Source organism: Delphinus delphis, chromosome 20 (genome assembly GCF_949987515.2).
Source record: "Delphinus delphis chromosome 20, mDelDel1.2, whole genome shotgun sequence".
Lineage (NCBI taxonomy): Eukaryota > Metazoa > Chordata > Mammalia > Artiodactyla > Delphinidae > Delphinus > Delphinus delphis.
In genome coordinates this window covers 48,143,158-48,156,299 of record NC_082702.1, presented here as the reverse complement: position 1 = coordinate 48,156,299, position 13,142 = coordinate 48,143,158, and the positions used below count along the sequence as shown (strand labels likewise).

The following is a 13,142-nucleotide window of genomic DNA, read 5'->3' as shown; positions in this document are numbered from 1 at the left end:
TAACAGTCAAATCATTGTTCTTTGGCAAAACTTAAAATCTATTTTAACTTCCTTTACTTGTTACAATCAGTAAACATCTTCCTATTTTTTCTTTCATTTCTGAGTCCAGTTAAAAGGAAAAATTATAAATGCAGCTTTTGTTAACAATTCATAATAATCACGGGGTGTACCAAAAGGTTCAAAAAAACCCACGAACACCAGTAAAGAAGGCATACATCTACGCATCTTTTTACTGTTTTGAGAAAAAAACATCCAGTATAATTCCCTCATTTTAAACTTTTATACAACATCTCAAAATATATTCTGCATTTTACTTCAAAAGTGCATTTTATTAAGAAAAAAGAAGGAACAGATTACAAATCAGGGAATGCAAGTCATGGCATATGATGTATCAGTGCGTTTTGATGCTATAATGTTGCAGTTCCTAGCCGGCAGACCACAGAGTACTGCGGGGCTTCACCATCTATAATCCTGTTTACATTCCAGCTCCCAACCAGGTTAAAGCTGCTACTAAAAAACAAGAACACGTGTGAAAGATTCAGAGCTGTTACAGTGTTTGTATTCAGCTTTGCATTAAATGAAAACTACCATTTTCATGTTCAATCCTTTGGTAGCTACCACAAGCCTTTCAGCAACAACAAAAATGCCATTTTTCCATATAGGTCCTTCATAAACTACTGTTAATTCATATCCTTGAGATTTAGTCGGGCATTTACAGAAACATCAAGATGGATATAGTGCTGTGAGAAAAGACAGGCAGGTTTTGTAAGGAGAGTCAAGAAGGAAAATAAAGAAAAATATGTTTAATTTACATATTTCCAAATTGTTCTGGTGTGAACGAACGAAGGAATCCAGTTTTTCTTTGGCAGACACCTGTAAAGTGTGAGTGTAAATTCCGAAGTGCCTCTGCTATACAATTGGCTTGTGGAATTCAAAGATAGCTACATGCAAGCATCTTGTCTACATGGCCTCAAGGGTAATTATTGCAAGTTTCATAAAGTTACTGATAATTATTTGAACTTCTGTTAGGTATATATCTCCTAATCAAAATGAACTAGTTAGTAAGTTATATTGATTTTTGGTTCTTTTTGAGAAATACACCCCATCATCGTAAATGAGAAGTGACTAGAACGACAGACTTAGAATATGACATGTAATATGCCATCACCCCTTAGGAGGAGCATTCTTGAATAACTCTACTGGATTTGAAAAAAGGGGGCATGGTGCGGCTTATATTTCAAAAAGTACACCTGGATGTCAGTGCACAGCAAAATATATGCCTGAAGCGGGGGGAGATAGAGTTTAGAATGAAGAATGGAGCTCTACACTTCAAGTGTCTCTTTTTTCTAATACATAAGAAGATGCTCCATGGACTACAGTAAAGGGAGATCAAGGAAAAGTGGGTGATAAACTTTAGGAAAATAGAAATATAAACCTATAAAGAAAACTGACATAAGGTTTGGGGGAAAATATTCTCGGAAGTATATTTCATTTGAGATATTACAGTTGTAAATAAAAACAATTCTTTGAAGTGTTAAGAATTGTGTTTTTTATATCAACGAGTTTACGTGCCAACATTTCACACTCTTTGGGAAACTGGCATTACCCAGGGTCTTAACTACTGCTGATACCGAACCATGAGAGCAAGTTAAACAGAAAAGTGTTAAAGGCAAGACATCACATACTGATGAGCAATGCACTTTGTAGGTCTTGTTACATATGAATTGCATGTTCAGAGCTGGAGCCTGACACTCAAAACCTAAAGTTTTCAAAATCATTGAGAAGAGTCAAATAGAAAAAGAGCAATACAAACAAACCAGTGACAACAAAACATATTTCAACACTACTGATAAATTGTATTGAATGCAATACAGAGAAAGGCAAAGGGGTTTATATACTTTTGGCCACTGAAGATGCAAACACCAGCCAAACAGGATCTTAGAAGCATTTCCAGGTCTATGAATAACACCATGGGGACACTAAAGCAAACACAGAATATGTTCTCAAATAAAGCAAGGTCATTATAGTCCAATTTTGACTTTCACCTCTCACACAACTTAGGTATCACTTACGGCTGAGAGGCCAGGGCTACACTTTTCACATTGAAAACCTGTAGCTCTCAAGTGGGTTAAACTTCTGTTTCAGATCATATCAGAACAGTTGGAAATTAATATCAATATCTAAAACTCCTTGTTATATAGAATGACCACTGTGGGAAGTATGTCACTGGATGAGGCCTCCTGGAGCTGTCTCGAGTCTGGACATGGCAACATGGCAGTGCTGCAAATCCACTGCCTGTACATTCAATGTAAGAACTGTTTTTTGTCCCTTGAGAGCCCCTGGCTATTAAATCAGACTGCTGTAATTATAAGGTAAATCACTGCTGCCAATCAGAAGAAGTACTCTTTCTGATTTTCACGGACTGCATTTTGTGTATGAAGCTCACTTTTCAGAACAGCCTCAGCACTGTCTACATTCTCCGACCTTTTTGCCTCATTTCTCCTGTATAACCTTTTCTGCTGATGAATGCGGACAGCTATGGCAGCGATGCACAGCAAGATAAAGATCACAACAGCTATCAAACCTGGTGAGAGAAGAGAAAAGAAACACAAAATCAGAATTGTTGTCCATGCAGAAACTGTAGACTTCACTGTTCAAGAAGTCATCAGAAAATTATTTTCTACTGAAATCAAGCATCTAATATATATAAATTGGAAATTTCAAATCAATATCAAAACCTTAGGTATTTCTGGATCAAGTGGTATAAAATATGTTGTTTACTTCTGAGTTCTATCAGTCTTGTAGGTTCCCCTTCATTTACTCTGAACGCATATTATATTGGATTCATTCAGTGCATTTATATGTACAATATGTTAATAACACAAGGTATTACCTACATGACTCTAAGACCATGGGGTCACTTCACATTAATACCCAGACAAGTTTTAATTATTTTGAAATTATAGAGTAATAGTAACATCATAAAATAATCAAATGTGTTTTTAATACTTAAATATGTAAACATTTTTTATTATTTATTTTATTTTATTATCGTTATTATTTTTGGCTTCACCATGCGGCATGTGGGATCTTAGTTCCCGGACCAGGGATAACCCACGCCCCCTGCAGGGGAAGCATGGAGTCTTAACCACTGGACCTCCAGGGAAGTCTCTGTAAACATTTTTTAATTGAAGTACAGTTGATTTACAATGTTGTGTTAGCTTAAGGTGCACAGCACGATGACTCAGTTATACATATATACATATACATATATATCTATTTTTTTCAGATTCTTTTCCCTTATAGGTTATTCCAAAATATTGAGTCTAGGTCCCTGGGTAAACAGTATGTCCTTGTTGTTTCTCTATTTTATATACAGTAGTGTGTATAGGTTGATCCCAATCTCCTAATTTATCCCCTTAAATGTAAACACTTTAATGAACTTGATTATCAATAATTTGTTATATTGTTAAATAAATAGCAGGAACAAGTTATGTATACGAATAATCTTGACTAATGAAATATATCGATACGAATACATAGAGTAATTATATCTATATGAGGAATATTGATTTTTTGAAACACCTGATTGTAAATAAAAAATTGGTGGTAAATAAAAAATTGGTGGTAAATAAAAAATACCACAACTGTTAGCGATGCCAAATGGTTACCAATCCTGGCATTACGTTAAGTCAGTCTTCTTCAAAGTGTGATCTATGAATCCCTGGTGGTTCCCGGGACACTGTGAGGGGTCCACAGGGTCAAAACTATTCATAATAACTCTAAGATGCCTTTTTCACTGTGTTGTAATATCCACTGATAGGACAAAACAAGGTTAGGTCAACTTCTTGGTACCTTGGCATGAATTAAGGCAAGGCCACCAAACCTTAAAAGTGGTCACTGAATTCATAAAGTAGAAAGCAGGCATTGCACTACCAGATTCATTTAAGAATATCCTTGATGAAGCACTAAAAATTACACATTTTACCAAATCATGACCTTTGGCCATAAGTCCTTCTAACATTTTGCGTGATGACATGGGAAGTATTTGTAAAGTACTTCTACTGTAGCGTGAAGTATGATGGTTGTCTCCAGGAAGAATGCCAGCGTGAACATCTGAGTTGAGTTGTGAACTGAACTAGCTGCTTTTTCCTTTAAAGAACACTGTTTTTACTTGAAAGGATGACTGACAGATAAACTATGGTTGTTTTAACTGGGATATCTGGCAGACATTTTCTTTAAAATGAAGTAAATCTGTCACTTCAAGAAAAACAGGGCTTCCCTGGGGGCGCAGTGGCTAAGAATCTGCCCGCCAATTCAGGGGACACGGGCTCAAGTCCTGGTCCGGGAAGATCCCACCTGCCGCAGAACAACTAAGCCCATGCGCCACAACTACTGAGCCTGTGTGCCACAGCTGTTGAGGCCCACGTGCCTGGAGCCCATGCTTCATGGGGGGGGCACCACAATGAGGGGGTCCCCGCACTGCAGTGGGGACTGGCCCCCGCTCGCGAGCCCACGCACAGCAACGAAGACCCGAGGCAGCCAAAAATAAATAAATAAAAATTTTAAAATTTATTAAAAAGAAAAGAAAGAAAAGAAAAACAACTGACAATGTAGGATGCCAATGATAAAGCCAAGTTTTCAAATGAAAAATAGAATTTGGAAAACTGTTGTCTGTCACCATGAGTTTGAGAGTTCCCTTGTACTTAGACTCTTCTGATGAAATCAGTGGAGGTACTAATATAGTGTTTTCAGACGAAAATAGGTACAATGAAAACATGTGATGTGGATGGAGTCTCATATCATAAAACAAGGACTCTTCCTCCTAGTTTAAATTAGGTATAAACAACTCTAACAAATCCAACTGAAGCCACAACTTTGAAAGTCCTCATCAGTCACAGTGGATTTCACAGCACATGATCTGATGGGCAGATTCACTACAGCCAATCATAATATTGCCAGGGGCTAAGCCGATTTTTGGCGAGGTCAGCCTCACCTGAAAGGGACAGAAATTCCTTGTTGACAGATCCAACATAAACCTGGTAACTAAATTCTGTACCATACTTGAAATCTGAAGAATTTACTAATGGATACGATTTTTCATAGTTGGTCATATTAATAAAGAATAATTTAAATCAGAGGATCCATTTGATGTTATACATTTTGCCTTTCATCTTAGAAAAGTAATCAGTTGAGTTGCTATAAATACTTCTATTGTCTGGTTATAGGCCTCTAGTTTAAAGAAAGAGATTCTGAACAATTTCAGTGTGGAAAGCTGATGAAGTAGATACAGAGGGCAGGCTACTGCAGGCCCAGGCAGGACGCCCAGACAGTCAAAATCACGGCTGGACTCTGGAAATGGTTTGCTCCATGCACGTGATTTCCCTTTTAACTGGAGACAGTGTTATGTCAGGGTTTCTCATGTCCACGGAAAACCTTGATCTAACCTGTTATACAAAAAAAAAAAAAAAAAAGAAAAGAAAGAGGATACTCTAAATGACATATGGCCATCTATCTACAGCACTCTGTGACACTGCCAACTGGTGAATGTGTTTTTATGAGGAAATTATGTAGCTTTCTGTCTAAATCTGAGCATTCATGTCTGTGTATTCTGACCAGAAACCCTAAATATCTTATTAAATCAATTTTCCCATCTCACACTGTTTATTTATTTACTGTTTGTAACTGAAGAAAAAGATTACCTAAAATGTAAAACACGGGGGAATTAGCCAGTTGGAAACTACTTAGATGGATTAATTATTGTTACACAGTGGGTGCAATTTATGAGTAACGCAACAACAAGTGAAGAACTCTACCACAACGCTAGCAGACGGAGCAACATGCTACAGAGCAGTATTCTGTGATTTAGCTGAGAAACTGCGCGTGACCCCAGGAGAGGCCTTCCGGGCTTAGATGGCCACGACCAGCTGCTCTGCTCCCGAAGCTCAGTCTGCAATGATCAAAAGCAGACACTCCTGGATCTGTGGACCCTGGCGAGACCCCGAGCAGCAAATCTTCCATAATTCTTGCTCTGCTCTGTGCACTCGAGTCAAGTGAGAATTTCACAGGTCACCTATTAGTTGTTTCCATTGTGTGTTCCATCCCAACATACAATGACTTACAAACAATATTCTAAAGATTAAATACTTGCTGTAACATTAGCTTGACTATACAATAACTATTTATATCTAAATCTGTATACTTATCTCCCTATATCCTGACTATATATCTATACTAGTTAAATGCACAGAAAAAGCACCGTTATGAGACTGAGACAATTTGTTTGACTAGGAATCCCAACAAGTTGCAATGCTGAGCACATTTTAAATGCTATAACTTCAAATGAGTTTTTACCATAGATTGTATTAATACTATATTGATATATTTATTGTAGACATGCAGTTATTAACTACTCTTCTAACAGGGTTTTAGTTTTTGTTTTTCGCTTGTTATATGACTAAATGAGGAACCTATTTTATGCATCTTTAATTTATACCTCATTAATTTGATAAAAAGTAAAGCAACTGAAAAAGCAATGGGGATGTTAATATTCTCACAAAGAGTTGACCAGTACTATTCTCTGTCTAAATAAAATTCTAAGTTCTTAAAGGAAGTCAGTGTCTACATGAGTAAGGGTGTAAAAAATAGAACCAAATGAATCAGGTATAAAGCCCACGGAAGTTGCTCAAGTATACGACTAATCACGTTACCTGGCAATATATTGATAATAAAATAACTGTTTACTTTTTATGTCCATATCATATGCAGAGTATGGAGGAAAGGTGAGCCACTTAACATTTCAATAATCTGATTAATAACATTCTTAAGACCATTAATCAGGAAGGAAAAGGTTTATGTAGGGGGTTGGTTTTGAGTAAATTATGTCTCAGAGAATATGCTGTTTTACTGCCAGGAAGATAAATTTAAAACTTTTTGTGTTAATTTTGCAATTTAAAATAAGTATTGGGACTTCCCTGGTGGTGCAGTGGTTAAAAATCCTCCTGCTAATGCAGGGGACATGGGTTTGATCCCTGGTCCGGGAAGATCCCACATGCCGTGGAGCAACTAAGCCTGTGCGCCACAACTGCTGAGCCTGTGCTCTAGAGCCCGTGAGCCACATCTACTGAGACCTCGTGCCACAACTACTGAAGCTTGTGTGCCTAGAGCCCGTGCTCTGCAACAAGAGAAGCCACCGCAATGAGAAGTCCATGCACCGCAACAAAGAGTAGCCCCCGCTCGCCGCAACTAGAGAAAGCCCGCGCGCAGCAACGAAGACCCAACACAGCCAAATATAAATAAATATATTAAAAAATAATAATAAAGTAAGTATGAACCACCCTTCTTCCATTAGTTTTGTATTTGATAAAATGCAAATAAAAATGTAATATTCACTGAGAGGAGCATCTAAACCATGGAAATATACACCTTGATTAAGCATTAAGGCAACATTAAATATATGCTTCTAATGTTAATCTCAGGTTTTTCCTACTTCTTACATAAACCCTTGCAGAAGCAGTGATGTGTCCAAGAAGGCAAAAAATGACACTTCCTCAAATCCAGTCAGAACACCCTAGGGAATGGAGATGGCCATTATCAAGCTAAATGATATTCATTAGTATCACAGTGTAACAACCATTCTTTGAGTGTGATGTTTCAGTGAATTATCAATTATTTACACTGAAACTCTCCAAGGAAGCTGGGAATTCAGGATGACTCTATAAGACAATCCAGTACAAATAATAAAGCACCCCACTGACCTCAGGATTCACTGCCTAACTCTTGGGCCATGTGTAGATTCTCCACAGACAGCTTCTCTAGTGCTAACTACCTCATCATTAGCAATGATAGGAAGAGCTCGCTCATGCTTTCTACTACCTCCAATTACTGCAGAGTCACTCTTGATTGTGTTAGTGACGGGTTCTCTGTCATCTCTTGTTCCAGAATGATCTGCAGTTAAAGGACAGAAAAGGGGGAAGAGGGGGATATCGGTGAGTAAAAAGAAGAAATGTTTAAAAATTCATAAACTTTTAAAACCAGAACAGAATTAGAGAGGTCAGTGTGGGATGTCTGCAATTTTAACCTTAAGCAATGCCCACATGCAATGATCCACAGGAATAACGAATTGAGAATCTAGGAGAGAAATGGGCAAGGACTGAAAATTAAACAAAACCAATTTCAAGAAACCATCTTGAGAACACAGAGTCCCAGCATTAAAAGATTTTAATATCCAGTGGACAAGCTGTGTTTGGGACTGGGTAAAAGAAGCGCCATAGGCCACCTGCAAAGGAGTGTGTCCTCTCCCTTGATGTGGCATCGGTGCCAGCCTGGGCCACACAGCTGGACTCCGTCACGTGTCCTGAGATGGTGATGGGGGCTGGGCGGCTGCGGTGCAGAGCGGCCTTCAGCGGCACCACGTGGCTGACCTGCACAGCAGAGAGACAGCCCAGGAAGCCCTGTGCACCTGCCAGCGCCGTCTCCTGGTCCACGTCACTGTGTTCTGGGAAGCCAAAGAAACACCACAGGATTGATGACAGTGAAGGTGCAAACGGGCATTGCCACAATGGACTATTCCAAGTCTTGACAACGCAACAGCAATACATACTCAGCTGTTAAATTCCTTTTGCTTTTGTCTTTATTACAAGAGATCCATTAAATCTTTCCACAACTACTGGTGAGACATCCCAGGCTAATAAAGACAAGTTTTTAAGTATGGCTAATTAAATATACTGAGAGCTCTCTGGAAATAATTAAAGTCTCTACAAGAATGGGTCAGATAATGAACTGATCAGCGTTCCTGCAAGATGTTATCATGTTAGAGGTTGTATCTCAAAAGCTTTCAGAGACTCTTAATTCTTTACGTACAGCAGTGAAAACTTTCATACCTCACTGACTTTTCTCCCTGTTTCACCGTCCACCTACCACTCAGACTGAGGTATGTGTGCCCCCTATACATAGATAACCCCCCTCCATTTTAATGAGCATTTAGTTAATATGGAGTTATTGTGGGACAGAGATTGGTTGAGTGTCAAGATATTAATTTATAATTTTACAGTGAAGAAGATATTTCACGCTTGGCAAGCATGAAATCTAAACAAGGGGAATTAATTGTAGACTTTTAACGTTCAAATGTTATCAGACTACGATGCATCCACCCATCCTACATGACCATAAAGCGGCAAGACCACTTTCCCCTGTGCTGCACCTACCGGGACACCAACACTTGCATTTCGGTCTTTTCAAAAACTAATATAATAAATATTGAATTTACTGAATGCTTATTATACGGTAGGCAGTATTCTAAGGGATTTGCATGCTTGTGTTTAAACCTTACAGAAGCCATGAGTATCCTAGTCTAGTCACACAGACAAGACCCTTTAGGTTCAGAATTTCAGTGATTTGCCTGAGGTCAACTCAGCTGTTGGCATTGTGCACTGGACTCCAGGCCTGTTGGACTCCAAAATCATAAGCTTCTTTTGTTTATAATTGACACATTCTTTCCTTCACTCCACTTATATCTTCTGCAGTGTATTTTTTTTTTTTTTTTTTTTTGGCTTGGTATCTATTCTTGAAATGACTCTGGGCAACTCTGTTCTGATTAAGCCTGTCTTGTTATATCAAGGTTTTTGAAGAACACTTCCTTCTGTCCCATTTTCATGCATGTTTTATACCTTTTTAATAAAAATACTGATTAGATGTTTAGCATCATGAATATCACACTCTAAAAAATCTGAAAATTAGACAGATTACATCACTTTCCTGTTGTGCTGGGGGATACGGTATTCAGACCCAGGTATCCTGGCTCTGGAGCCTATGTCCTTACCAGGAGGCTGTCCTGCCTCGTAGCACAAAGAGCCCTGGGAGGCTATCACGCTGCTGCTCCGTGAGCACACAGGGAGCCCTCAACACCCAGCACCACGTGGTTACATAGGAGGCGCTTCATCGATGTGTATAAACCAAAGAACTAACTTAGTCCCCCCACACAGCAGTCACTCATTTGAATGGATGCAGATACATTCAAATATACATATTTTTAGAAAAAGACAACATTCTTGCTTCGGAGTTTTTTGGTTTATTTTTTTACTTTAACAAGGAATAAAAAGGAATATACTTTAATAGCAATATAATCAGAACAGTGCTTTTCATATTTCTTCTACAAGGTTTAAATCCTGAAAAAAATTTCTATAGACCTTAAAAAAAAATCTTACATTTTGAACAACAACGAAAAAAGTAAATAGATAAAATTCGCTTCTCTGGTAAAAATCTGATATGAGGCAACTTTTAAAAACCCTACACCTTTAAACGGAAAATATTTACCTATTATAAAATATTGTAGAAAAAAGCTTTAAAATCTAAAACTTAAACTAGTCTGTCAATTAATATTTGTTTTAAGAGCTAAATATACAGGCAACGCATTCCCTGCTGTTTGAGCATCTTACATTCTAGTAGGGGAGACAGACGCTAAACATGAAACAGGAATGGATGAAAATTCTGAAGACTGATAATGCTATGAAGAAATAAATTAGAAAATGTGATGGAGTGTATCTGGAACAGAAATTTATCTTGATGGATTAGGTGATTCTTTGTGTGTCTATTTTAAGGATGACTCTGCACAGCCCTATTCTCTTAATCGTCTGTAGATATCTTACTCCAGCATCTTCTGGCTCTATCACTTCGTTCTTAAACTTTGTAAGGTTCCCTGTGATTTAGGAATTTTTATCAGATTGTCCCTGCTGTTTATCTCCTCTCATCTATTACGCATAGACCCCGGTGGCCCATTTTAATCTGCAGACACAGGTTTTTCTTTAGCTTGGAAAATTTCATATGCTGTGCGAGCAGCTATTGTTTCACTTTCATCCTTTTTACGCTTCTGGACTGCCGAGATTCACGTTTGGTCTCCTCTGCATATTCTTTAACTGCTTTTAATCTCCCTGCTGATTTCTATCTTTGAGGACTTGTTTTTGTGTGGGTCACGTGCTTTTCTCACTTGCCCTTCCAGGGAATGATTTCAAGTATCCACAAAGATCATTCTTTTTTAGTCTGGAAAAATCATACTTGTAGTTCCTCTAGGTCTTTTTGCTGCTTGGCTAGAATTTCCTTACAGCGCTCTTACTTAGTTTCATTCAGGATGGGGTCTGTCTCCTTGAATAGCTTCATTCTGGTTGTTTTGATTTCTCTCCCACTTGACTGCTGTTGAATCAAGGGTTGTATATAGGGTTGCTTTTCTCATCTGCTCGTTGATTCTCTGTCACTGCCTTCCTTAGGTGGCTGACGCCCAGAGAAGGTAGACAGCGTAGCAGCTGTCCTTGTCCGTGAAGCTGCCATCCAAATGCCCACCCAACCTTGGGACAGAGAGGACATGGTCCAAATTTCAGGATTCAGGACATCCTCACATTTCAGGTCATTCTCTCCTCGGCAAAGAGGGAACACAGAAGCACTGAGTTTTCAATGCTGCCCTTTCCCCACGGGGTCCAGGGGCCTCTGCAAGCCAAGCATTTTCCAGGAGCCACACAATTCAGGGTCTCCCTTAAGACTCTTCTAGGCTGGTCCCCAGACTCTCTTCCAACCAGAAGCAGGGAGTCTCACAACACTGTCTCACTGGCAGCCCCCAGGCACCCCACCTGGCTGCGCTAGACCGTCAACTCCCTTGTTTCAGGAAAGTCAATGGGTCGGAACTAGAATCTGGAGAGAAAGGGAACTATGGGACTTTGCATCCATCTTCCCAGAGTTGAGTCCAGATGAAGTTAACAGCTATATTAAGTTGCTTATAAGCAGTACATAGTATCAGAGAGCTGCACTGACAACTGTGTTCATAGAGCCAGTGGACAAAAACATTTATCTTTCCTATTATCTGACTCCTGAAATGCCAACAACATGTAAGGGTTAGAACAGCACGGGTGGGGGAATTGTAGATAAATGCCTCTTACTTCATTGAAATCCTGATAAGACAATTATGTTTGGGATGTTTCCGGTTAGAAAAATTCTTAACTGACTCAGATTTTGCAGGTGGTCTTGCCTGTTAAAAAGTTAGCCTCAACTGTATCTTCCAACCAAGGGAATGGCTTCTGCTTTTGCAAAGAAATCTACCAAAAGTTCTACAAGAAAATAGAGTAACAAGAAAGTAAAATTCGTATGAAGCGCCTTTCTGTTTATTACGCAGAGAGAGGACTGTTTCTGGAAAGGATATGAAGTAAATGAAGAACAATTAAAACAAGAAGTGCTTCATGAAACTTCTTGTGGCTGTCAAAACAACAACAACAAAGAAAAACAAAACAAAACAAATAACTCAAAAGAAACCTAAGTAGTTTGGCCACACCTATGGAAAAGGGGTCACCTTAAAAAAGGATCTCAATGCCTTTAATCCATAAAGATAAATAAAGCTTGCCAGAAAATGGTGCAATGAATCAAAGGAGCCGTGCTAATGACCAGCAGGACATTTTTACCATCACAGGCAATTACAACAAGGATTCAACAACAACAACAGTTGGTGGAAAAGTCAAATGGCAAAGCAGACAGCAAATACTGTGTGGATAAAGGAGCAGGTTTTTTTCTAAACGGTATTTATTTGCCAACCAAGCCTACTGCTCTGAGATACAACCTTGAGAACCTGATTAATGTACAAACTATTTATAGTGAGGCGTCTCGGGGTAACCTGAGCTTCTCTTTTGCTTTCAGCATGACCTGTGTCACCTGAAGTGTCATCTGACTGGACATTTACAAAATCACAGTGTCCTTAAGTAACTGAATTAAACTTTCTTGTGTACCCTTTGGCTTTGAAGCAGGTTTTATATAAAATGTCCCTGAGATTGAAGTCCGTTCCTGAAGCTCTTCTGTGAGATGCCGTAGACATCCTCTTCCTTCTGACCACATACTTTATTTACATCTGGCCTAGATCTCCACTGCAAAAACCTGAGTTACTTCCTGGCTCTGCAGCCTCAGAAGAGATAAATGATCCCTATGTGGTCACTGCCTTTAAGTATACCAACGCTACTGCTCACAATGAGTGAAAACATCTTCAGCCTTTTAGAAAACTCTTCTAACATAAAAAACAATCTGTAAACACAACTCAGAACTTAATTTAATGAGTTTTGAATAAACAAAGCAAATGTAATGCAGCCTATTAATTATGGAGGAATATGAACCCA

General features: G+C 38.7%; 1 protein-coding gene across 7 annotated transcripts in view; it reads right to left on the bottom strand.

Annotated features, from left to right (window-relative positions):
• Positions 1–216: 216 nt before the first annotated feature.
• Positions 217–13,142, bottom strand: part of CNTNAP4 (contactin associated protein family member 4) — a 264,366-nt gene continuing 251,440 nt past the window's right edge. For 6 of the 7 annotated variants that reach the window (XM_060000066.1, XM_060000072.1, XM_060000070.1 and 3 more), the window contains 3 exons: positions 8,279–8,497; positions 7,876–7,947; positions 217–2,584 (listed from right to left, as the gene is read on the bottom strand). In XM_060000066.1, the coding sequence (XP_059856049.1) occupies positions 2,391–2,584; positions 7,876–7,947; positions 8,279–8,497 (485 nt within the window). In that variant the 3' untranslated portion in view covers positions 217–2,390. The remainder of the gene's footprint in view (positions 2,585–7,875; positions 7,948–8,278; positions 8,498–13,142) is intronic. The other variant, XM_060000069.1, reaches the window with a different exon arrangement.